Genomic DNA, 24,366 nt, shown 5'->3' on the forward strand with positions numbered 1-24,366 from the left:
ATCCTGTAGCTGAAAACGTAGGAGTTTTCGTTTGCGACGTACATCGCCGGTACAGTGTGCTTAAGAGGCAGTGCAGCGCGAGGCCGGGATCACGTGCTGGGCGCTTGGCCCCGCCATTGGCGAACGAAGCGGCGGCGCTGCAATCGTTCGGCCTGCATTCTTCTGCGAACAGAATGGCAACTTGCGTTGCGGCGCACGCCTGGTGCACAAAACGACTAAATATTTATTTGCGGTTTCACAGCCAGCTGATTGACAGTAATTCGAAAGGAAAAAATTGGAGTACGCCTAAGGTTCGTCTTGCGACAGCATGTTGCAGCGCTGCCAAGAATGCCAATCGGGTGGCCGGAATTAATCTGGAGCCGTCCATGGACGGCTCCAGATTAATTCCGGTTGTGCGGCACGACGCATGGCCCGTTGGACAATTTAAGGAAAGGACGCCTGTCTCACATATATCGGTGGATAAACGAACCGGGCCATAAGGGAAATTGAAATTGGTTTTAAGGAAAGGAAATGACGCCCGTCTCACAATTCTCGCTGTACACCTGTACAGCGCTGTACGTATCCCTTCCTTTGCGTCGCGGTTCAGGTGTCCACCGAGATGCGCCATTTTTCGCTCACAGCCAAATACGCTGACGACAGCGGCTTTTCTGCGACACGAACTCCTTAATGCTGTCGCGTTAAAATAATGCCGCTTAGAACACTCGAACGCCGTGGTGAAAACTGTTGAAAGCGGGCCCCTATAGTGGGGATAAACGGAGACTTGCGTCTGCTGCAGTGTCTGTTCTAGTTCACTGCACCGCCGGCAACGAACGGTGGAAAAGTGATCCAACTGTGACGGAGCCTGTAAAGGTGCCTGAACCACAAAGAGGTAAACGTGTGGCTGTTTATTGAACATTTCTAAATACAGGAAAAATTCGATTCCACCTGGTCCGAGTGCCACACATTGAAACTAGCATACTTCAAGCACTCTCTAGTAAAACAGTAACACCAAAGTTAAAACCAGAACACAAAAATGAGCAAAAATATTTTGTGAATTGAGCTGCTGGTGGCAAAAGTCGATCCCTGAGATTCGAAAATGCCAGAAAATGTTTTCTATGTGCATGGATGAAACATACAGAGGCAAAATGAGTTTGCCGATGTGTGCTTGGCCACACCCAACCCCGCACAGGACCTCACTGGCGAAAATCACGCTATGGTAGTCTGCAGTGAAATACGAAACAAAATATGGTGGCACTGTTCAAGTTATGTTTTTTGCACATAGGGCACCAGCTACAGCACGTTTGTGATAAACAGATCACCTGCAATCTTTTTACCGTAAAAAATAATTGGGCCACAAATTTAACGTTTTTCTGGGGTTGTTATCGAGGCATTCAGTGTTTGCATCTGGACGTTAAATATAACAAGGTAATGAAGAGTGCATAGGGCTCTCAGGTGCTACAGGTGCTCGGTGGCGTGCATTGGCAACGACGTCGATCCTATTAAAAATTCTGCGCTGTTCGACAATGTGGCCTTTCCTGAACTAACCTTATCTAAGAGACCCTGTTCGTTTCGTGAGTGCTTCAACGCATCTCAAGCCTACAGAAGACATAGAAGTCTTTCTCCTCTAAATTTCATGACCATCGGAGCATGACTCTCAATCGATGTGCTATTTTTCCAGCAGAAATGGCAAAGGTTACCGCTCAAGTGCACTTTTCAAGTTGTTAATACATGGAACATCTTGGTATGTTATAATGACCACCTGATTCAGCTGTACTAAGAATGAGGAGGAAATTGCTCACGCAAAACTCCTTAGCATAAATTCGGTAAAATTGAAGGAAATAAGAGTATGTAAGTACCAGACCAGTGAAAATCCTGGGTTCTTCCCAGTCAGTACGCGGTTCCATGCAGGCGCACGCGAACCTCCTCACACTAAAAAAAAAGACACATAATTAAATACGTTTAAGTTGATCTCCACAGTGAACAGCTGTGTTAGTGTTAAATGACTCCAAATGTTTTGAACTGGAAATTCTGACATCAGAAAAGCAGCTGTTTGTTATTCTCAGGTACTACAACTAACTTTAAAATCACAACCTTATGTGATCACCATAAAACATTCAAATAAAATTTTTCATCAACCGAAACATTACTCCATGCACCAAGCTTGATGCTTCGTCACTTCGTGCACAAAAAGTCTCAATGAAATTTTCAATTAACCAAATCGGATTTTCTGCTGGAGAGCCTAACGAGGCGTTTTCTCTTGGCAAACCCACGGTGGCAGCTCGATGGACCTGTTGCCAATCAGCACGCTCATGATGTCGAAAGCGTCGTCCTTTGCCAAGACGCTGTGAGCTCCCATGGAAGTGATGAACGACACGAACTCCTCCAGAGTCAGGGCCAGGAACCTCAGCTTGGGCAAAAAAGGAGCGATGGATTTCTTGACATGCACGGGGTTCTTGTCCGTGGTGGCGTTCCTCTGGCAGTAGTCTTGGGCCCATCTGTGCACGGCCAGGAGGACACAGACCTCTGGAACATTTGTCACCTGCAGTTGCGGTGTGTGCAGAGCTTAGAGATTAAGGCAATGGATTGGATGTGCAGGGGCTGAAGAAGATGCGATGTAGCAAAGATAGGATGGGGTGAGCTCTTGAATTAATGTACATTTGCACAGAGAACGAAAAAAGCTTGAGGGGCAAACACATAGGCGACTCGCTGGTAAGAGAGAAAGAAGAGGGTATCAGGACCTCGCTGCAGAACCGATATTCCGCTTAACCGAGCATGGCGACCTTAGCATTCATGCGATGAATAATAACCTTGCAAGAACCTTGGGGCCTTCTTGACCGCATTCTTAAAGAAAATGTGACATTTGAAGCTGGCCTACCCCAATTATTCCAAAAGAACCCCTAAAGGTTGGAAGAAGCCCGCCCCAGGACATGGAACAAGGTGGATATGTGGGTTGATTAAGCTGAATTAATGAGTGGATTAAGGTGGAAGAGTGGGTCGAGTTGGTATAATCCCATACGATAATCCATGGGAGGTACTCAAACATTCTAGTCCTCAGATTTGTTATTATGGTGGTGCTGATGACGTCACGAGCCTCTCAACGAATCAGGGAATTTTGATAAGGAGACACCTGGTGGTTTTTTCAAGAGGCCAACCTGAATGATATCACATTCGTGTCATTACGGAGTGTGCACTAGAAATGGAGGGTAAGACAGCTAAGCGGAATGCCAGCGAGCTCTCTCGGGAGACGAAAGATCCGATTTAGTAACGCCAAAGCACGAAAGCCTCCAACCCCATAGGTAGGATAGAGCTGGGAGAACTGCTTATAGTTCTTAAACTAATCAAGAAGCCTAAGATGACCGACATGAGGAGGCATAACATGTAGAGAACTGAGCACCAAGCAGCCAAGATAAAGCTAGACACAGACAAAAATCAGATGTGCACAGTAAGAGATAGGAATGTCAGTGTCATTAGCAATATTGATAAGATTGTTAAAACAGTCAACATACTCTACATATAACCGAAAAGCAACCGAAATAACCAGGACGTCAATGACAGAGCCTGTAGTGCACAGGAAATGCATATCCCGGGGCAATTAATGAATTGCAGAAAGGCTTACAGGCAATACAAAGGGGATCGGCGCCAGAGGAGGACCAAATAACTGCAGGTTTGTTAAGGATGGTGGCGACATTGTGCTAGAGATACTTGCTACCTTGTATACGCAATGCCTCACGACATCGAGCTTACCAGACGTCTAGGGGAATAGTCAAGTTATCTTAATCTACAAGAAACGGGATGTCAAGGACTTGAGAAAATATAGATCGATTACAGTCGCACAGGACTGACTGCCCCAGCACCACAGCTAATCGACCCAAAATTCAGAGTGTATTGGTAAAGGCCGGTCCTACTAAACAACAGAGTGAAACCATTCATCTGAAATATTGGGTCGATTACCTGTGCTGCTTGCGGTATATACGCAGAGCTTCATTCTTCTGGTTGACCTCCCCTCCTTTCCGCTTGTACAGCCTATCTCATTCAAAGACGTTTTTTGATCCCTTGGTACTTCATCCAACAGAACCATCTAGGTTCTTGTTAAAGGACACCGCTTACCTTGTCCAGAACGTAGTGCACTGCCTGCTCATGACAGTCAGTGAAGGCGTCCGACGCAAGCACTTGCTCAGGATTCTCCTTTAGCAGAACGTCAACCACTTCGTCGATGTTTCCACCATCGCTCAACATTAGGCAGTCGATCACGCGGCACACTTGTTCAGCTTTCACGTGGGCCTTGATGTACAGAGTACAGGCCAGCTCCAGCTCCGGGACCAGGTATTTGCCGGCAGCGGATCGCGTGTAGATCGCTTCCTCAACGCTATTGATATTGGGCTTTCCCTTGTACAGGTACCTGCACGAAAAAACTTGAATATGCACTCACGTAAGTTGAAACAAGCTTCAGTGTCAACTCATAATAAAGTCGTTTCATGTAAGGTAACTATTAAAAAGTGTCCAGCGGCGAGGGTTTCCTGAGGAACCCTATTACTGGACAACTACGGCGTCCCTATGGTTCCAAAATCACGGAGGGTAAGCAGATTATTGTCCTTCGTACTGCAGGGCTCTGGAGGTTCAGCGGTGCCATATGTGCCTTGTTGCACAGTTAACGGCTGAACTCAGTGTGCTGCATACTTTTGACAAAGGCGATGTAAATGGAGGTTGGTAAGGTCATCCACGCCTCTTAATTGCAGATCCATTTTGTATAGCATTAAGAGGCAATGCTGTGAAACAAATTTCTGAAATACTCTTGGGAAGAAACCATTGAAAGTAAAAGCTGACCCTCCGAATGTTGAGAATGAAATGTGAAATACGGTTGATCGAAATTTTTGCGTCAGTGGCTGAAGAATAGTGGAAGGAGGTGAAAATAGTCTTGATGTTTTACAAAAGTGGGTTATTACTACTCGTTCACTGAACGACTAAAACATGCCGCAGTTATAGCAGCTGACTTAGTTATAGCAAGACTTAGTGATAAAGCAGAAGGTATTCGAGTTTTGTCAAAAACTAACATGAAATTTTGATCAATGAAATATAGTTTATTCAAGTTGATTAACGCAATGCTTGTTGTAACTAATGAGTCATTGAAAGGACAGACAAAATTTCTAAACTGTTTTTACATTAGATTTCCCGAACACTGTATAGCCGCCTGAATGAAAGCGCCCTCGTTGATATTCGTTTAAATTGCGATTGCTTGTTAGCTAAGGTAACGAATAGCAAGAAATATCACTTGTTTAAATTTTGGTCACTGGTAACAACATCCTGTAATATGTATAAAACATCCTGAGTTTAAAGCATGTTTATAGGTTTACTTTCATGGGCACTCCCATGGGTATTGAAAAACTTGTTGCAAAAAATCTAGGTGACGGGGAGTAGCTGCGCAGAAGTGCTTTAAGTTTGTCTACTAATTAGCCCACAGAAAACAAAACTTCATTTTGTTCTGCATTCCGATTAATGCACGTCAACCCCCTTCTCCAGCACTTATTTGAACTGCCCCGTACGAACATGACAGAGATATCTTCCCGAATCTAGGATAGCTCTGCACTTCTGAAGAAAAAAAAAACAAAAACGAGTGAACTGTAATAGACCTACTTGAGCAAACTGTAGAAGCCGTCAGGGTGGAGGTCTTTGATCACCACAGTGTCTTTTTCGGCGAGCGGGCCGTAAAACATGGCGCCGAACACTTCATTCTTCATGGCCAGTAGTTGCCGGTGTCCTTTGAATGTCTTAGAGACAGGATACTTCTCTGACTTCACATTGAAGTCCACGTCGGAGTACTGGCCAGTTTCCAGGAATTTCTTGAAATTGAACTGTCCAGCCCCGTACGTGTCGGGAACATGAAAGACAGCAGAAAATGCATGTAATCATCAAGCATAAACTTGAACAAAGCCTTAAGGAAATATTTTCGAATGATCCGACAGACACACGAAGTGATTAAAAAACAGGGTTCATGTGATTTGCAAACTTCACTGAAACTATCCGTTCCCAAAGGCTTCCGCTTGATTTATATCCTTTCTCAGAATTATTCCGCATGACGTATAGTAATGGACACAAGTTAACGGGTGCAGGCTCACAGAAAAATAAAATTCGGCATGGTTTAACACGGATAGCATTTTGACGAAATCCCGGGCCAAATTTGGAGGTCGCGATCACGCCGCAGGCCAGCTCACTTATGTGCAAATAAGCAAAGGTCAAATTTCGGGGGTGACTGGGCCAAATTTTGGGACTAACCAGGGCCAAATTTGGAGATTAATATCGTGATGACCATAGTCAAATTAGTGTGGAGATCGAGTTTGGTAGCAAATCGAAGGTGACATTTCAGGGGTGGGCCAATTTAAGGAGTGGCTCGGATCAAACTTGGAGGCTACAATCTATCGCGCCATTCCAATTAGCCTGGACATCAATTTTTGTCCAAATCGAAGGAGTCAAATTTCTGTGGTGGGCCAAATTTAGGAGTGACCCGGGCCAAACTTGGAGGCCAAATCTATCGAGCACATCCAAATTAGCCTGGACATCGATTTTTGTCCATATCAATGGAGGTCAAATTTCGGGGGTGGGATGAGCAACATTTTGGAAACGATCCGGGTCTGATTTGGAGATGCCATCGCATTGACCACAGTCAAAGTATGCTTTGGCATATAACTTAGGTGTTTGCTGAGAAATCGCCCAGTTCGAAGGCCACTTCAATGTCATATACGCATAGGGATCGAAACTCATGTTTTGCATTGAGTAAAGCTATCGCTCTGAAGTATTTCTGTGCGGTCGGGCAAAGCATAACCGTGCGTAACAGGAGGGCGGACTAGGGACACTGCACGAGATGCCTAACGGTGGTATGATCACGTGGCCACCACGTGCACATGGCCTGGGACGCGAAGTGACTACGGAACGCTGCTATGATTTCGAGACACGCCTAACGACTCGAGGCCACTACTATGAGTCACTTGAAAATTCATTCTTGTTGAATACACAAAAACTAAAGCTGTTCTGCTCTGCCGTAAATAACAACATGTAATGCCTTTACCAATTCGCATTTCAATGATTCTGTAATTGAACTTTCTTCTGTTCTAAATCACTTGGTATTTGTTCCACGAGTTTATGCTATGGGATCATTACGCTGATTATTCGCTGCGATGTTGACACTTGCTACCAACAAATCAAAATCGCTCACTCTAAAAGCACTTTTTAACTCACACTTGAGCTATATGTGTATGAAGGAAGCCAGCAGTCACCGGAACCAAGGAGAGTAGGAGATGCTTTTTATATATTTGTTGTATTGATTAAAGGGAAATAATGGTGTAATTATTTTTATCGGTTAAAGGTAACTGATCAGCAAGCGCAAGAAAAAACAACCACGTGCCAACGGTGAGACCCGAAACCACTAAACCTGTGCACCGGACGCAAAATTCGGAGGTCATGGGTTCGGATCCCACCGGTGGTATGTGGTTCTTTGATGTTCTGCTTTCTGATCCCATCTTCTCTTACGAATATCTTTTCTACTACACCACATAATGTTGTGATGCCTGCCTGCAGCGGAAACTTCACTCAGGAACGACAACTGTACATTTCGCCTGCCCCCAGTGCCGAACGTGCTGTGCTCCGAGGTGAAGAGGCGCAAAGAAACGACACAACTTATTACAGCGGAAGAGCTCAACTATAAATTTTTTATAGCTTTAAACAAAAATCTCCTTGATTAAATCGCCCAAATTTAAAGACAATAAACTTTGCTAAAATTACCATCCTTTGTTTCTAATTTTACTTGGACCAACTAAGGGTGATAGAAACGCCTGTTTATGTCCAAAACGCACTTGTCTGCAACTTCAGTATTTTATTTCACTTCGATGTATTCAGTTCCACGAGCTGTAACATTTTTATAGGTAATATACATTTAGAGAATTTCTTAATTTTCGAGAGGAAGTTGATGTTTCTTAAAAAAATTCGAAACAGTACAATTTCATTATGAAAAAGAAATTGGAGAGGACACTTAAGCTCCGCCTCAAGGGTATGACGCAATAGCGTAATGGGCTATTCCCCATATATGCATAAGGTTATTGTCTGCCTCACATTCATAGGCCCCTGGGAGGAGTCATACCCTTCCTGCCCACCGATGGCAGGTGCTCCCAGTGGTGGGCCTTGAGCGGCCCAGCTCGCTCTTCCCGAGCCACCAATAATTTATTTAACAACCACCTGCCACGATAGGCAATTTTCTCACTATCCAGTGGGTAGGTTGTGATGACTCCGCAAGGGCACCTGAAAATCCGCCGACGCCAAATTTTCTACGTAACGGGGCCTTTTAATGTTATTGCATTCACATTTATATCGTCCAAAAATCCATCATCTGAATTATATAAAAAACCATAATCTGTGCAAATGCTATAAAAGAAGTCTGTGAAGTGTTCTGTACACATTTTCAATTTTTTATCGATTATTGAACGGTGCCCGGTTTCATGCCTTTTCGAAACACGCAGACTGAGCCCACCTCACTAAGAAATATTTTTCGGAAAAAATATTTCAGGCTTGATTTACGCACGTTGCGAGAATTTTCCATGAATTTTTTCAACAAATTGGAGACGGTCGAGCACAACGTCTCGGACGTTTAGCGTGGAGACCCCAAAGCATGCGTTCATCATTGGCGGGGTTTAAATAGGGCATTCGCTCCAAGGAGGAAGGTCCGGTGGAGAGAGAGGAGGGCGTGAAGTGGGAAGGTTGTTAGAACAGGGAGGTTGAATCTTGTCCAACCATGATGGCTGCTAGGATTAAGCGGTGGACCTGCAAAACTGTGAAGTCATCCCTGGATTCTTAGCGTCAAATAATGGCTAATAATTTAGTACATTTTCAAATATACACATTCCCAATAGAGTGTGTTGAAAAGAGCCCACTCACAGCAAACATGGCTGGGCACCTTGTGAAAGGTCACTTGTTGCAGCACGCACTGAAGCCGAGCGATCCTGCGAAAGCCAAAAGTAATTTGTAGAGCACAAAGCAGATGCACACTCTAGTAATGACGCGCAACAGTAAACAAAACACGGAAAATAACAGCATAACATTATTTAACTCTTCATGCCTCGTCATACCAGGAAACGTGTACAACCGCCACTGTTCAGAGCATAAACAGTCCTGAACGGCGAACGAGAAACTGAGATAGGATTAAGAGCGCATTCGATCCATATCATTGTGGGCTACTAGTTAACTATACTGGTTTACTATTTAGTAACTAATACTAATGTCTGAAAGGCCTTTAAGTCAAAGAATTTAGGGTGAATACGTTTATGAAAAAGCACACGACATGCGTGTACATAAAAAGTGCATATTTAACCAAGTCACCACCCCTCTTCCAGTTTCAGTTTCGGTCTGCTGACATCACTTCCAGTTTGACTTCCGGTTTGGTTGACGTCAATTCTCTGTCATCATCATGGAGACATCGTTCTCCAGGGTGCTGCTCTGAGTCTTGTGTCATTTTTGGCATTCGTGAACAGGATCTTTTAGCAGGACATAAGAACTGAGACACAGTAATAAATATTTTATTTAATAGGGTTTAACGTCGCAAAGCGAAGCAAGCTATGAGGGACGCCGCAGTGGGGGGCTCCGGATGATTTCGGCCACTTGATTTTCAAGAGCGTTAGCTCTTACTCATCACGTTTCTCGACTTCTTGGGGTCTGCTACCCCCTCCCTTCTAAGTCCGAGTAATTCAAGATGGCGGCCCACATAGCAAATCTTTATAACAACCAAATTGGTGATTGACTAGTGATGTCACTAGTATAAAAAAATCAGTGATTGGTGACGCCACTTATAAATCCAAGATGTCGGCCAATAGTAGAAGTTAATTGATTATGAATTCTATTAAACCAAACAGCTAGCGCTCGTTACTTCAACATCTTCCAGACGGTGGCAGGATCCTTTTTTTAAACGTTCGCAGACATAGCACACTACAGGAATTTTAATAAATCTGCAAAAACATGTTTTGCCTAATTTATCTTGGGCGCTTTTCCTAAGCCGCCTTGCACGATTGCACGAGGGCATAAACATTTAGGCACCCTATTGTGCCTCTCAGTTTAGGTGAATGATTCAGTGAACCTCAGTACCATTCTCATAAATCAAAGCGCTGTTGCCGAAATCGTTCCCACTGAGGTTCTTTTGAATTTTTTTTTCGCCCTAAAAGCAGCTATCACGTATGAGTGCCTATGACAACCAACATTCCATGTCTATATACACACATGTAGGGAAAAAAAGATGCAAAACAACAACTTTTCTTGAACCAAATTTGGGCATAGTTAACAATAAAGTCATTTATTGTGAACGAAATGAAATATGTAACAGTAATCGAAAATTTTAAAAAGGCTGTACCTTTTAGACGGGCTAAAGAAAACAGCGGATGATATACAGTACTTTTTGTGCAAAGGCAGCCAATACACGTGTGAGCACGCCCATCCAAACTCAGAACTTCTTCGGGACATGAGTTATATCTTACTACCCGCCGCGGAGCACCAGTTCAGGCTTGGGCATTCGGCTGCTGAGTGCAAGGGAGCGGAACCCTAATCCCAGCTGACGGAGGTGAAACGCTTAAACGCTCACTTGCTGTACTATGTTATTGCGAGTCAAATAACTCCAGACAGTAAAAACTAAATTCGGAGTCCCCCGTTACGACGTTCTTCACAGGCCCCAGGATGTGAAACCCCACACACCGCGCCAAAAAAAAAAAATATATATATTGCAAGCGCTACCAGATGTGCGTGGCACCGGAAGTCGGTGAACAGAAACTTTGCCGCCTTCCCTGCCAGGCGGAATTCGAGGGCGTTCATCTCGCGACGGATCTGCTCTTGAAAACGTCTGCAATAACACGGGCAGCCATCATCGTCGCAGAGTCCCGAGCGGTACTTCAAACCCTGCGCCGAACTCCCCCCCCCCCCACACACACACACACATTTTAATAATCACAACGTGTTAGCGGCCAAGGCAACGGCTTATGTCATAATGCCCAAATAACTGTCCGATCCTCTTTACCTGCTAGTTCGACTGGACCGAGGCGCCCGTGCAGGCTCTTCCGACGTTAATAACCTCCTCACAATGACCTTCGAAGTTCGCTAGGAATGAAATATGAAGTGATCACCTTCGTGCGAAGCCAGTTTCGAGGCAAGAATTCTAGGTGCTTGCGAGTTTGCATGTTGCGTCGGCTACACAGGTTTCGGGTCGACGGTGCGTGCAATTTCGCCATGCGTATCGTATGAATGCTACGCAATACGCCGAATTTAAGCTACGCGTATTAACGCGTCATTTGAGAAAAACGTAAACTTCAAACCTGCAGTGTTTAACCCAAGCGCAGGGAGTACATAACGAACACTGCACATTCGAATGATTTACAAACTATAGGGACACAAACTACGAACACACAACGGCATCCGACTAGAACCATTATCTCTTATTAAGAGCCTTTTGTTGATCTTTGCCCCACAACACACGTTCCGAAGAAGCGGGCACGGAGGCGCAGGTGAGTGCAGCGAATTCGGTACGCTTCTATGGAACGAGATGTGAAGACCGCGCCAGCCCATTCACGAGATGAAGTAATGGAACTCAACGCGAAGCTTCAGAAACAGTGCGCTAAAAACGACAGGGAGGCGACGCAGCATTCACCCAGCATCGCCAGACTACATTACCAGCCAAGGGGAAAGGGGACAACAACAAGCGAGAATTACTAAATAAAAATGAGTTCGCACAAGTTTCCAAACAGAGAGGGCTGTTTTCAAGCGGCGCCTTCCGACCCTCCCTTCAGAAAACCGACACGGACCGCAAGCATCACAGCACAGCACAAGTGAAAGCGATGACGCGAGCGCGAAACACAAAGGACGAATTCATCCAGAGCTACGGGATCAAACCAGCACACGGTAACCAGCCTGGCAAACTGTTCGCGCGGAGGTTACGCGGTTCCAAGCCCAGCCGTCCTCTTGGGTCCTTGGCGGCTTTGGTAACTACGATTATCGAACTAAAGAAAAGCGCCCCGCTCGATTTCCGCGCGCGCGGGTACAACCCGCCTTGCTGACGCAACGTCAGTCAAAAACGGAACTTAACGACGCTTCAAGCGTATGCCAATATCAGCCGTCGAGCGCACACACTTGCCTGTTCAGTTGGGGATACGTCGGAGACCTTCGGGGGGTGGTCACGACCGCACGGCGACTTGTACGGTACGGTGTAGCGAAGGCAGCAAGCACCACGTGGGAAATCGAAACTAGAGAATCTGCAGGGCAACCGAGAAGCCCGAGATGTGCGCCGCGCTCGCCTCACGCTCGCCTCCGCTTTGGGCGGACAGCGCCGGCATGGAGGAAAAAAAACTGAGGAGGGAGCGTCCGGAGAGAACCTTGAAGCCAGTCATAAAAAGCAAAAAGCATACAAAAAGAAGGGAGTCGGTCCCCCCGTGACCATATCACGTGGTGGCGTGCGGTGATTTTTATCAGCGCGCGCGCATGCGCGCACCAGCGCGGAGAAACTGAAACCGAAACATTTTTGACGGGCTCAGGCGGGCACCGCATCATGAAGTGCTGCGTGCCCGGGTGCAGGAGCCGCACAGAAATAGTTTCTTCGGAGGTTTCGTTCCACCGGTGAGTGAATATTTCATAGTGCTGCGGTGAACATATGCGCTGTGGTTCTGCATGGCAAAGAGCCCAACGGGCATGAATGGGTAACATTTCTTTTTTCAATATTTCGCGACAGGTTTCCGAATGACCCTGCCGCCAGAAAACGGTGGACTGACGCACTGCAACGTTCGGACAATTGGTTGCCGACAAAATGGAGCGTTGTTTGCTCCCTGCATTTTCGTGCAGAGGACTTCAAGGCTGCGACAGGGAACCTTCGCCGACTGACTGCAAGCGCCGTGCCATCGCTTTCTCTTGCTTCAGCTGTAAGTAGCATATGCGTGCATGCCAATTAATTAACAGCAGTGTTTATAGGAGCGAATAGGTGACTGATATGACGACATCTTTGCGTGCTTAGTCACCCTAATATTTAAGTGAGAGTGAATGCTTCTATAATAAGCACGACTGCAATGCACATATGCGCAATTTCGTGGCGTTGTATACAGCAAGTTCAGAACTATGCGCGGTATAGTACCATATATGACACCAGCCGGGACGAGGTTTGCCGACCGCCGTACGTTGGTTATGCCATGACAAAACAATTTAACGAGCTGTCATTCCCAATTGTAGCGCTCAGCTTAAAATCTATACAGCATTAATTATCAATCCGCTCTGTCTATGTATGAATACGCTAGTTGAAGACACTCTGGTTTTCTAAGGACATATGCATGCATGGTGTTGTAGAGGACGAGAAGAGGACGTACGCGCCGACACCGCCGTGGGTCGGACACACGAGATGCCTCGATATATATCGCGCATCCGCGCCGCTAACTTTTTATGCCTCACACCTGCGCGGCGAGACAACATCAAACCGTCTCTCTCTCGTTGGCTCCGCGCTCTCGACCTTTCGAATTTGTTTTTATTTTGTGAAGAACAAAGTACTCAGTCTGCTGGGAATCTCGGATCCATGCTGTCAGCACGTCTCTTTTTATCCTGCAGCGCTAGGGCGAAGACCTGGCTATAATATACTGTGTAATATCGGTGTGAAACCAGCTTTACCTATCATAATCATTTTACTACACTGAACATGCGTGAGCAGCGTACGCCTCCCTCCTTAATGCCTGCATGCCTGTCGGCAACTTCACTGAATCTCCACATGTCGATGAAATTAAGCCTCAAACAAACGTATAGTTTCCTGTACTGTTGCGGAACAGCTCCTTTAGTGGCGTCGTTCCCGCAGATCATCGTCGCTTTTTGTCTATATCCGATAAATTCGAAGGCCAACCGGGCTAATAAACCTACGCGAGTCAGGGCTGCGACGTACTCCACCCCTTGCGGCTTAGCCCCACTGTTCGTTTTCATCACGAAAAGCGATATGCTATCTCTTCAACGGGCGGCCTTTTGGCAGGCAAAGTCAGTCCTATTCGCTGCCTCGTATTTTTTTTTTTCATGTTGTGTGTGTGTGCGCGCGCGTGCGTTTGCGAACGAGGCGAGCTTTGAAACAAGCCGAACCCTCGCCTCCCAAAGCTGCTGGCAGCGTTTATGAGGTCTGCGAGTATGCCGGTCTGCGCGCTATCCCCCCCCCCCCCCCCCCCCCCCCATCCGCCACACACACGTGCCCACACACGCCGCTTCTCGCTATCAGTGTTATCTCGCTTCTTATTTTCCCTGAGATATGGCTGTCGATTAGACCTAGCCTACGTAAGTATGATGGCATCTGTTTGTAGACCTTACATGCGTACTCGCAAACATATCTTTACAGTCGGGCCCACTGATAACGGTTCGAACACTCGTTTAATACGAATAAAGATGCGCTGCGATTGATATTGTATGGCCATTGCGCCGAGTCTCAGAGGGTGCGAACATCCGGGACACAAAATTCAGTTACAGCAAACATGCATAGCACCAGGCACTCGCGTATCGATTCGGACGAGCTGCGCGCGCTCTTGCGCGGGCATCGATCGCTGTCGCTTTTTTGCGCGAAGGCCAATAAAGGGGCGTGGTTTAGGGGAAGCAAATGCAAAAAAAAGTTCGGACGTTTTCGTCAGTCGCATTAGTTATAGCCTGCCGCGCACGCACTGATCAGCGATTCCTTAAGACATATTGAGCACTACCATATGAAAAAAATTAAAGGTGCATTGAATTCTCCTTCCGTTGCCTCCTCTGATATAGTAATGTAATTGTGCATTGATGGTAAAATTGATTAATTACGAATCAAACACTAATTAACAATTACATAACATTTCATTGTTAATTTTATGAATTTACAGCTAATAGTTATATTCAATAATTATCAATCAAATGATTTAATTGTTATTTTTATTGTTCATTCAGTTCTAAAGGAAATATTAGTAATTCACCAATCTCATCACATACTCAGAGTAATTGGTGAAATTAATTGCCTTATGTATTCAATTATTTTATTTAGTCATTTAAACATTCCATTCAATCATTATTGATCATTACAAGATACGCTGTGCCAAGAGCAGAGTTAACAGTAGTGATTCACAGGCAATAATTAGCGCTGTGTAGGAGTTTCCTAAAACGACTTGTTCATGCTAATATTGTTGCCTGCCAAAGCGCGTTGGCCCTTAATTAAATTGATTGATTATAGAGGGATATACTAAAACTTAAATATTGTGGTGTTTTTTGTGCACGAAAACCGACTGCCCTCGCCATTGCACTCGCATGCAACGATGGCGCAATCTTCCGCAAAAGGATGACACTGGTTGCCGTTGACCAAAGACTGCATTGTGAAAAAAATTGAAATGCCACAGACGCAGAAATGGCAACATATGTAGGTACACATATCTCATGTCTGGCTGACAGCAGACTTTCTCATTGTGGGATACCTTAGGCCTGAACGCACAACACTGATCGCCCTGTGGTTGCAATATGCGTGATGCTCGCAGTGTACCCTAATCAAAACAGAAGTGGGAGGCATTGACATGAATAAAATACGGCCTGCTGGTGTCTCTATCAAGCATGATCAATCCACTTGCTGTGAATTTCCGGGTACAATTCACAAGCGACGTGTGGCGGTCATGTACAGTTGAGGTCAAGAGTCTCTGGACCACGTGTTACTCAAACGAAGCCGATAGCTTATATACTATTAGTCGGCGGCTGTGGAGGTCGCACTTGTAGAGATGAAAGAAAAAAATTTTCCCTGGTCTCCAGCTGCCGAATAATAGTGGGGCTATCGGCTTCGTTTCATTCACATGTGGTCCAGAGACTTTTGACCCTGATTGTACATCATACTTGTAATTTCCCAGCATTTTTTTCCAATCAAAGAGATTTGGAAACTAACCTACACATGCCAGAATGCTTCCATGCCAATGTTCGATTGCCCCGAAGTGCTCCAGATTAGAAATATTAGCGCTCAAAGCTCGGCGCACCTCAGCTCAAATTCTCCAAAAAGAAAATTTTCAGTTCTAAAAATTGCTCTAAATTCTGATTTAAGATACTGCCACACTGTGTAATGCCACTTCTGAAGCACGCATCAAACCATGTTTAATTATTCCATAATAGTAAGCGTGTTGTCTTATTACGTGCCTATTTTCTTCTGTGCAGACACACACAGGAGAAGCATCGACAGCAGCTGCAGCAACGGCAAGTGAACAAGAAGTTCCGCATGAAAAGGATATTATACAAACAAGCCTACAGCCCTCAAATGAATCAGTATGTAAACCTGTGCAAATTCGTTTAGTGAGAGTGAGATCAAGATTGGCCTCTTCTGAGGGCATTGCAGATGTTTAATCAATGCAGCAAATTTCTTTGAGGACTCTAACAATTAATGAAATTTTATTAGTGTAACACACATGCACAAGGGAGCATATTTCGGACCATTTTACAATTACACTTTGCGTAGCACTCACCATGCTCTTGCATTGCTTGCAACTGCACTTATTTTCCACTTCCAGTTACTTTAAAGCTAGTAAATTGTACTGCATGCTATCTCGTGATGAAACAAGTACCTTAGAAACATTGCACAGTCAAAAAATAGGCAAAAATACCAGCGTAGAAATGCTTAAGACGGCACTTTTATGTGGCGAATCCATCCAAACTTACAGTTGCTTGGCCAATTTTTTTTTGTGATTTCGCAAATGTGTTTTATAAGGTGTAAATAGATAGAGACCAACATGCATGTCAGCACTCACAGTTCAGTTCTAAATTCTTTGATTCTGTTGCCCTTAATTATGGCTGCAGGTGCAGCATCTGTGTGATGCCGGCAGTGCTGCTGAAATTGCTGGTCCCTCACAAAGCGACTCGCAAGGCACAACTACTGCTCCGCCGCTTGCAGAGCAACACAGTGTTTCACCAGAGGAGATGGCAGCAGAAGAACTGAAGGAACAAGAGGTGGAGGTCCTGATGGAGTGGGAAACAGATTCTTCAGGAACCATATCTGCCGAAGAGGAAATGCCAATTCCTGTGTCCCCTCCGATGCGAAAGAAGCCTTGCCACAGGCAGCTGCCCTTCGACCGCAACCAGAGTGATCGCGAAGCTGCAGTGAGTTATATTCATTTACACTTCTGCATTATGCAAAAAATATGCTGCACTATTTGCCTGTGCCAGTTGGCCAATGAGCGCAACCCAATTTTGCAACCTTTCTATTCCCTAAGTAATGGATTAAATTTTGATTATTTTTCTTGTTCTCTTTTAAGGCTGTGGTCTGCAGCTTCATGCACTTGTTTTTTTTTTGGTAGCATTCTGAGCAGAAAGGTCAAGTTGACTTGCTTTTGTGTGTCCTCACAACAGCTGTGTGTTCGTGTCCATGCAGGTGGCCGGCCTAAGACAAGGCACTGGAAATGCACAAGCCACTGCAAGACCGTCTCTGCAAGCCAGGAGGGTTGCAGTCATGGTGAGACGGCTACTAGACATTACTTGTATTCACTCAAAGCAACAGTTGGAAGAAAGTGGGACCCCTGTAATCCCTGTTTAGTACATAAAATGTATCATTAACTACTTCAGGAACATTATGCTTTGAAAATTTTCAGTTGGGTTATATGTTGAATGTTGCAATCAAATGCATTCTTGATTTTGAAGTTTTCTGTATTAACGGAAAGTGAAGGAGGTTCTGTGAGGTTGCACTTCACAATTCATAGATAGCTTTGTCAGAAAAAATATATATCGTTTTCAAACCTAAACAAAAATGAGGCTTTACAGTTATTCTTGAAGCCTGGGTGTTCAAAATAATGCAGAGAAAAAATGTGGCAGTTTTTCTTCCCCATACTTTTTGTTCCATGCCTCCGGCCTTCGGCAATGTGCCACAATCGCTTATGATGCACATTTCGTTAAATACAAATGTGATGGAATGTGCGTTTGTTCCAGGACCAAACTTGAAATTATCTCAAAATAAAGCACTGGAGCTATGTGACCACTGAACACAAAAATCAGATTTAGACTATTGAACTAACTTGGAAGGCTGTGAGTGCTCATACTATTACAAGTTTTTGAAGGGCGACACTGAGGCGACAGGGAGTACTTTCTAATTACTGATGGCATGCCGGCTGCAAAAACTATATCAAGTATAAATAACTGGAAGCTCATTCCGTCCAGCCCTATTCTGCCTACCGTACAGCTTTGTGTGTTTAGCTTGATTATGAAAAGCATTTATCAGATGTAAACTTATGAAAAATTATTTTGAAGTTCTGAGAAACGTTACTTTGCAAGTCATTATTGCTCTAGCATTTTAATATGTCCATCACCTTTCCTAGCAGGATTTCTATGAGAAGCACTTTAGGCTCAAATGCTTGCTTTCATAAGCCAAGTGGTGCTTATGACACAACCACCATTGAATTCCCACCATATTTTTGCATGAGCTCTGGTTTTTGTGGTAAAAAAAATTGCTCACCGTTACTTTTTTGCCTGTGTATACTCAAACTTGGGGTGATACATGCAATCATGTCTTCATCATATCAATAAAGTGCAATGAGAAAATTTTTGATATTTGTATGTGCTATTATTGCCAGCCTTCAGGAAAAAAGGATACCCCCGAAAAGGCGTTCCTGCGTCATCAGGTGAAGCGCTATGCTGCCATCCATGTCTTCACCAAAAAGAAAATAAAAAGACTGCAGCAAGCGCAGCGCCGTCTTCAACGCAAGGTTGCTCGCCTTTCAAGTGTGATTGATGATCTATCAAAAAACAAAATTCTGATTGAGGAAAACATTGCTGCACTCCAAAGCCTTGCAGGCTCCAAAGAAAACTTATTGATGCGTCACATCGTGGAAAAAACAGGCAAACCACATTCAATGGCCTACTCTCCAGAGTTAAGAGCTTTTGCTTTAACTTTGCATTTTTATTCCCCCAGGGCATACAACTATGTCAGGGCTGTTTTTGACACATGTTTGCCTCATCCCAAGACATTATCAAAATGGCTTGAGCACATTGATGGCTCTCCTGGTTTTTCAAAAGAAGCATTGGCTGCACTTGAAATGAAAGTGGAAGAAAATTCAAAGCTGGGCCATTCCACACTCTGCAACTTGGTTGTAGACGAAATGGCGATTAGGCGACATGTCGAATGGGACGGTAAGAGGTTTCATGGGCATGTGGACATGGGCACTGAAGTGAACGATGACAGCTTCCACATTGCTAAAGACTCCTTTGTTGCTATGCTGGTGGCAATCAATGGGAGATGGAAGCTACCATTAGGGTACTTCCTTGTTGATGGCCTAGGAGGTGAGCAACGGAGCAACATTGTCCTCCAGGCTACTTCTCTTGCACACGAAAAGGGCACACATGTAGTAAGTTTAACTTGCGATGGTGCAGCTGCGAATGTTTCTATGTTGCGCAACCTTGGTTGCAAGCTTGGCTTGGAAGAGCTGAACACTGCTTTTCCTCACCCTGTTACAAATCGGCCAATATTTGTTTTATTGGATGCCTGCCACATGCTTAAGCTTCTTAGAAACACACTATGCGACAAAAAAGTTTTAGAAAATGCCAGTGGAGGCCTAATAATGTGGAGGCACATCGAACAGCTGCATGAGTTGCAATACTCAGAGGGACTACATTTAGCAAACAAATTGAGACAATCCCACATCAACTGGCACTCTCAGCCAATGAAAGTGTCCCTTGCAGCACAGGTATTCAGCACATCTGTAGCAGATGCTATTGCAGAATGCAGGGAACTAAATGTAACAAGCTTGCGAGATTCTGCAGCCACAGAAGAGTTTGTAAGATATGTGAACAATGTGTTCGACATTCTCAACTCGCGACACTTGAAGCAAAGAGGCTGGAAAAAGCCCTTGTGCCCTGAAAATGTGGCTGCTGTTACCACATACTTGCAAAAAGCAAAGGAATACTTTTCCTTTATTCGAGACCCAGCACAAAAAAAACTGATCACAGAAACTAACAGAAAGACAGGATTTATTGGCTTTTTAATTTGCATGCAGAGTGTAATTTCCTTGTACATCCATTTAGTTCAGGACAATGCAGTATTAGCATACCTGCCTACTTCGAAATTGAGCCAGGACCACCTTGAACTGTTTTTTGCAGCGATACGTTCATTCGGCCGCTGCAACGACAATCCAACTGCACGGCAGTTTGCTGCAGCATTCAAGCGCCTTATAGTGCAAAATGAGGTGAAAGATGTTGCCAGTGGAAACTGTCTTCCACTTGAGCACATAAGCATTCTCTATGTGAGCTCATCTGTGAAGCCATCTTCAACAGAGGTAATAAACATGACCACCACTCGCAAAAGCCTAACAGAAAATGAGCCTTCTGTCGAAACAGTGCCGAGCATTATTGAAGAGCATGCTTACTGCTCTGATCCATGCGAAATTTCAGAAACTTCCGAGGTTGTTGTTTCATACATTGCTGGATTTGTGGTAAGAAATCTACAAGCCAGTCTGAAGTGTCATGAGTGTGTATCTGCACTAACCACATCACGTCATGATGACAAAACCTACTCCCTGATTCGAAGGAAATCGCATGGTGGCTTAATCTACCCCTCAAAGGATGTCCTCACAATCTGTCAGCAATGTGAGAAAGAACTGCGTCGAGCCATAGCTTGTTCTCCTTTGATGTCACGAGGGCTTGTAGATAAGGTTGCAGTAGCTGCAATGACAGCATTTATAGGTAAAGACCTTTTTAGAGTTCTTAATGAACACATGATTGATAACCTTCCCCTTGAAAATCACTCATCCCACCTTGTGAGGGCAATTGTACAAAAATATCTAGACATCAGGATGCATTATCTTGCCAAAACGGCCACAGGGCAACTTCACCTAGAAAGGGTGCGACAAAAGCACACAAAGCTGACACAATTCAAAGGTCAATAGTTAAAAAAATTATTGAAAACGCAGTACTATGCTATGGGACAGATATTACTGCAGTAACATCTTTAAATCATTGGCTATCAGCCCTGCCAAGCCACTAAGGCAGTTTTCTTGCGGCTGCTTCCTGTCTTGAGGTCAGTGAAAAATAAATATTGTTATTATTAATTACCAAGAACTGACTTAATAGCTGTTAGGGAAATTGTGTTACATGATTAACCGAATTTGTTTCAACAAAGTGTGTGTGTTGTCTTTGAACAAAGTGTCTTCTTTAATTGTGTTTCATTTGATGCTTGCAGTACACACTAACATGCAAAGCTTTGAATGCATGTCGAGGCTGTTGCATGTTCTTTAACTCTAAATGTTGTATACTGCTCAAGAGTTCATACAAAGCGTGGGCAAGCAATGTTATTGTTTTTACTACCCTTGTCAAACTGCATATGCATCATAATTAATGCATTTTATTATTGTTTTTTTAAGCACACAGCATTTCTACAGCCCAAGTGCTACTGGAAGTCCAATTGTACTTATTATGTACCTGTGTTACATTGTGTGTATAATAATGATTACCACTTATTCAGAACTGTATAATTATAGGGAAGCTCAACCTTAACCTATCCAACAATCAGCGCCCATAATATACATTTTCTTCTTATGCATCACAATGTTTGATGTTTCTACAGCTTATATTTAGTTCTCGAAATTGTGTATAATAGTCCTGAAATAAAATGTCTTGCTTACTGCTTCACGCATTGCCGTTTCAGTTCGTATTGCACCACAACGTGCATCTGAGCATAAGGTTTAATTTGATCACGCGCAAGTTTTGCATATTAATGTGTTTCGGAATTATACGCGCGCCGCATGCTTCTCTGAGCTCAACTGGTGAATCGCTCGAGCTAAAATTTCGCACACAAATGAAATTTGGTCGCCAGTATTAATGTTTTAAACCACATTTTTGGGGGGTACTCGCCTGATATTCTATCAAAGAAGTCGCATATTTGCATCGTCTGCGGCGACGGCGAAGCAAAACTAGCCACGGCGCGCGTATAATTCCGCAATGCCCTTCACTGAGAGCAGCACAGATAATCCCAGCAATTCCAATTAACGGGCCTCTGCATTTCGCTACCACTGAAATGCGGCAGCCGCGACTGGGATTGTAATTATCCACAGTAATGTGCGAGCGATTGTCTGGTTTCTTCATCTCTGGAGCAGGTTTGTCTTAAAAGTCCAAGCAAACAATTTACGGCAGATCCTTTCCCGCGTTTTATGCTGGAAGACGGGAAAAGATGCCTATGCTAAGGCAAAACTGCCGCGCGTCATCACAGGCGGACGCCTTCAGCTACGTGTCTCCCCATGTACAGTACTCACGGATTGAAATAGGACATTCGGAGCGCGTGGCCGTCGCTTCATGGAGCGCCGCCCGTAGACGCTCATGGAACCAAGGTGGTGCATTGTGGTATGGCGTGAGAGGGAGAACATCTACAAAGCAGAATTGTTCCTTCCAGTAGCCAATCAGCCGGCCTGTGGTTTACCACATGCCTGCGTGGCACTGCAAGGCTAGCGCTCCGAATGTCCTATTTCAATCCGTGAGTACTGTACAGTGAAAATTTAAACGAAAGTACGGAGAGAGAGCCATCGTAAATAGTTGCTTCACTTTTCTATTGAGTATAGTATTGAATCCGCGCAAGCCATTGTCGTGAGACGTACCAGATGTGCACGCTTCTGCCTGGCGCTGTTAGTTTGGTGAATGACATGTGTGTTCCACCAAAAATACCAGCTGTTATCTCTCATAAATTTCATAGGGACCACCGAACGATTGCACATACCGAACCAAAAAAAAAAAAAAGCGGCTTGGAGCTCGCCACAGTAGGCGGCCGCGCCGTAGCCCGTGCGGCCGAGCAGACGCGCGCACTAAAACATACCGACACCAAAACATTAGGGGCCGACTCGGAGAGCGAAAAAATGGGGGAAAAAACGGCTTCATAAACACTCGGCTTGCGAAGGCTGGCCGCGTGACGTCATGCTCTCTCCTAGTTTTCCTTCCTCCATGAGCGCCGGCAAGCGAGAGCGAGCTACCACGGGGGCGCTACTGTAGAGCTCGGTGGCCTTGGAGCCCCTCATCCGTCCTGCGTTTCGGTTTCTGAAACGTGTTGAGTACATTTGTCCGCAGGGATGCTGGCAGCGCCGTCGCGGCGTGGGATTGAGAGGCTGTCGCTTACTTGGACAAATGACCTGTGTGTTCACTAAGCTGTCTCAGGACACGAAGCATTATGTGTATTGGAAAGATTTCTAGCACCAAATAGGAGATAGCTGGGCTGACAGCTGAAGAGTGAAGACGACGCACGATGACTCACTGCCAAGGATTTCCTTATTATTACATTTTTTTTCGCATTTAATCACCTAAGCGATTCAGTCGCTGTAGGATTTGGGCTGTTATTCATGACTTTGCGGGTGCGATCTTGCCGCAACAGGCTCATTACGATGGACCTAGGCGACTTGTAGAGATGCTCATTTAGTTAGGTTTGGTCTAGGTTAAGTTGTGTCCTTCCATGGCTCCTACTTCAGCCAAATAGCACTTCCATGCAAATGCACCTAATGACCGTTTTATGTTTACATGCATTTGTCCATATGGTGTACGTTTTAATAGTATATCAAGTGTTTCGTCCACAAGACGTTACTTCCTGTTACTACAATTGTGCACAAAACGACTAAATATTTATTTGCGGTTGCACAGCCAGCTGATTGACAGTAATTCGAAAGGAAAAAATTGGAGTACGACAGCATGTTGCAGCGCTGCCAAGAATGCCAATCGGGTGGCCGGAAATTATCTGGAGCCGTCCATGGTCCATGGACGGCTCCAGATTACTTCTGGTTGTGCGGCACGACGCATGGCCCGTTGGACAATTTAAGGAAAGGACGCCTGTCTCACATATATCGGTGGACACCCGAACCGGGCCACAAGGGAAATTGAAATTGGTTTTAAGGAAAGGAAATGAGGCCTGTCTCACAATTCTCGCTGTACACCTGTACAGCGCTGTACGTATCCCTTCCTTTGCGTCGCGGTTCAGGTGTCCACCGAGATGCGCCATTTTTCGGTCGCAGCCAAATAGGCTGACGACAGCGGCTTTGCTGCGCCACGAACTCCTTAATGCTGTCGCGTCGTGGTGAAAACTGTTGAAAGCGGGCCCCTATAGTGGGGATAAACGGAGACCTGCGTCTGCTGCAGTGTCTGTTCTAGTTCACTGCACCGCCGGCAACGAACGGTGGAAAAGTGATCCAACTGTGACGGAGCCTGTAAAGGTGCCTGAACCACAAAGAGGTAAACGTGTGGCTGTTTATTGAACATTTCTAAATACAGGAAAAATTCGATTCCACCTGGTCCGAGTGCCACACATTGAAACTAGCATACTTCAAGCACTCTCTAGTAAAACAGTAACACCAAAGTTAAAACCAGAACACAAAAATGAGCAAAAATATTTTGTGAATTGAGCTGCTGGTGGCAAAAGTCGATCCCTGA

The 24,366-nt window shown here is 44.8% G+C and overlaps 2 protein-coding genes across 5 annotated transcripts; one reads left to right on the forward strand and one right to left on the reverse strand.

The window, feature by feature from the left end:
• Positions 1-830: 830 nt before the first annotated feature.
• Positions 831-12,314, reverse strand: LOC144116208 (BTB/POZ domain-containing protein 3-like). 3 transcript variants are annotated; one of them, XM_077650932.1, is made up of 5 exons: positions 12,128-12,314; positions 8,899-8,963; positions 5,611-5,828; positions 4,087-4,378; positions 831-2,474 (listed from the first exon to the last, which is right to left on the reverse strand). In XM_077650932.1, the coding sequence occupies exons 2-5, from the start codon at positions 8,905-8,907 to the stop codon at positions 2,094-2,096; spliced, it is 900 nt and encodes a 299-aa protein (XP_077507058.1). In that variant the 5' UTR covers positions 8,908-8,963; positions 12,128-12,314; the 3' UTR covers positions 831-2,093. The 3 variants fall into 3 exon arrangements, with proteins under 3 accessions (XP_077507058.1, XP_077507060.1, XP_077507059.1); XM_077650934.1 differs by having other exon boundaries at positions 831-2,518; positions 12,128-12,309; XM_077650933.1 differs by lacking the exon at positions 12,128-12,314 and adding an exon at positions 10,738-10,887.
• A 162-nt stretch (positions 12,315-12,476) lies between these two features.
• Positions 12,477-22,922, forward strand: LOC144116210 (uncharacterized). 2 transcript variants are annotated; one of them, XM_077650936.1, is made up of 6 exons: positions 12,477-12,606; positions 12,719-12,905; positions 16,150-16,257; positions 16,786-17,085; positions 17,357-17,437; positions 20,071-22,922. In XM_077650936.1, the coding sequence occupies exons 1-6, from the start codon at positions 12,539-12,541 to the stop codon at positions 20,143-20,145; spliced, it is 819 nt and encodes a 272-aa protein (XP_077507062.1). In that variant the 5' UTR covers positions 12,477-12,538; the 3' UTR covers positions 20,146-22,922. The 2 variants fall into 2 exon arrangements, with proteins under 2 accessions (XP_077507062.1, XP_077507061.1); XM_077650935.1 differs by having other exon boundaries at positions 17,357-22,922.
• The last annotated feature ends 1,444 nt before the right edge of the window (positions 22,923-24,366 follow it).

Source organism: Amblyomma americanum, chromosome 1 (assembly GCF_052857255.1).
Source record: "Amblyomma americanum isolate KBUSLIRL-KWMA chromosome 1, ASM5285725v1, whole genome shotgun sequence".
In the NCBI taxonomy this organism is placed as follows: domain Eukaryota; kingdom Metazoa; phylum Arthropoda; class Arachnida; order Ixodida; family Ixodidae; genus Amblyomma; species Amblyomma americanum.

What these genes read in the sequence shown, in the direction of transcription:
- LOC144116208 (XM_077650932.1), bottom strand. An exon ending in GGCTTCTACAGTTTGCTCAA is followed by an intron (nt 4,379 to 5,610) that starts GTAGGTCTATTA and finishes TTTTTCGTGCAG; the next exon opens with GTACCTGTACAAGGGAAAGC. An exon ending in TGCACTACGTTCTGGACAAG is followed by an intron (nt 2,475 to 4,086) that starts GTAAGCGGTGTC and finishes GGCCGTGCACAG; the next exon opens with ATGGGCCCAAGACTACTGCC.
- LOC144116210 (XM_077650935.1), top strand. Translation starts at nt 12,539, where the DNA reads ATGAAGTGCTGCGTGCCCGGGTGCAGGAGCCGCACAGAAATAGTTTCT. An exon ending in TCGGAGGTTTCGTTCCACCG is followed by an intron (nt 12,607 to 12,718) that starts GTGAGTGAATAT and finishes ATTTCGCGACAG; the next exon opens with GTTTCCGAATGACCCTGCCG. An exon ending in CGCTTTCTCTTGCTTCAGCT is followed by an intron (nt 12,906 to 16,149) that starts GTAAGTAGCATA and finishes TCTTCTGTGCAG; the next exon opens with ACACACACAGGAGAAGCATC.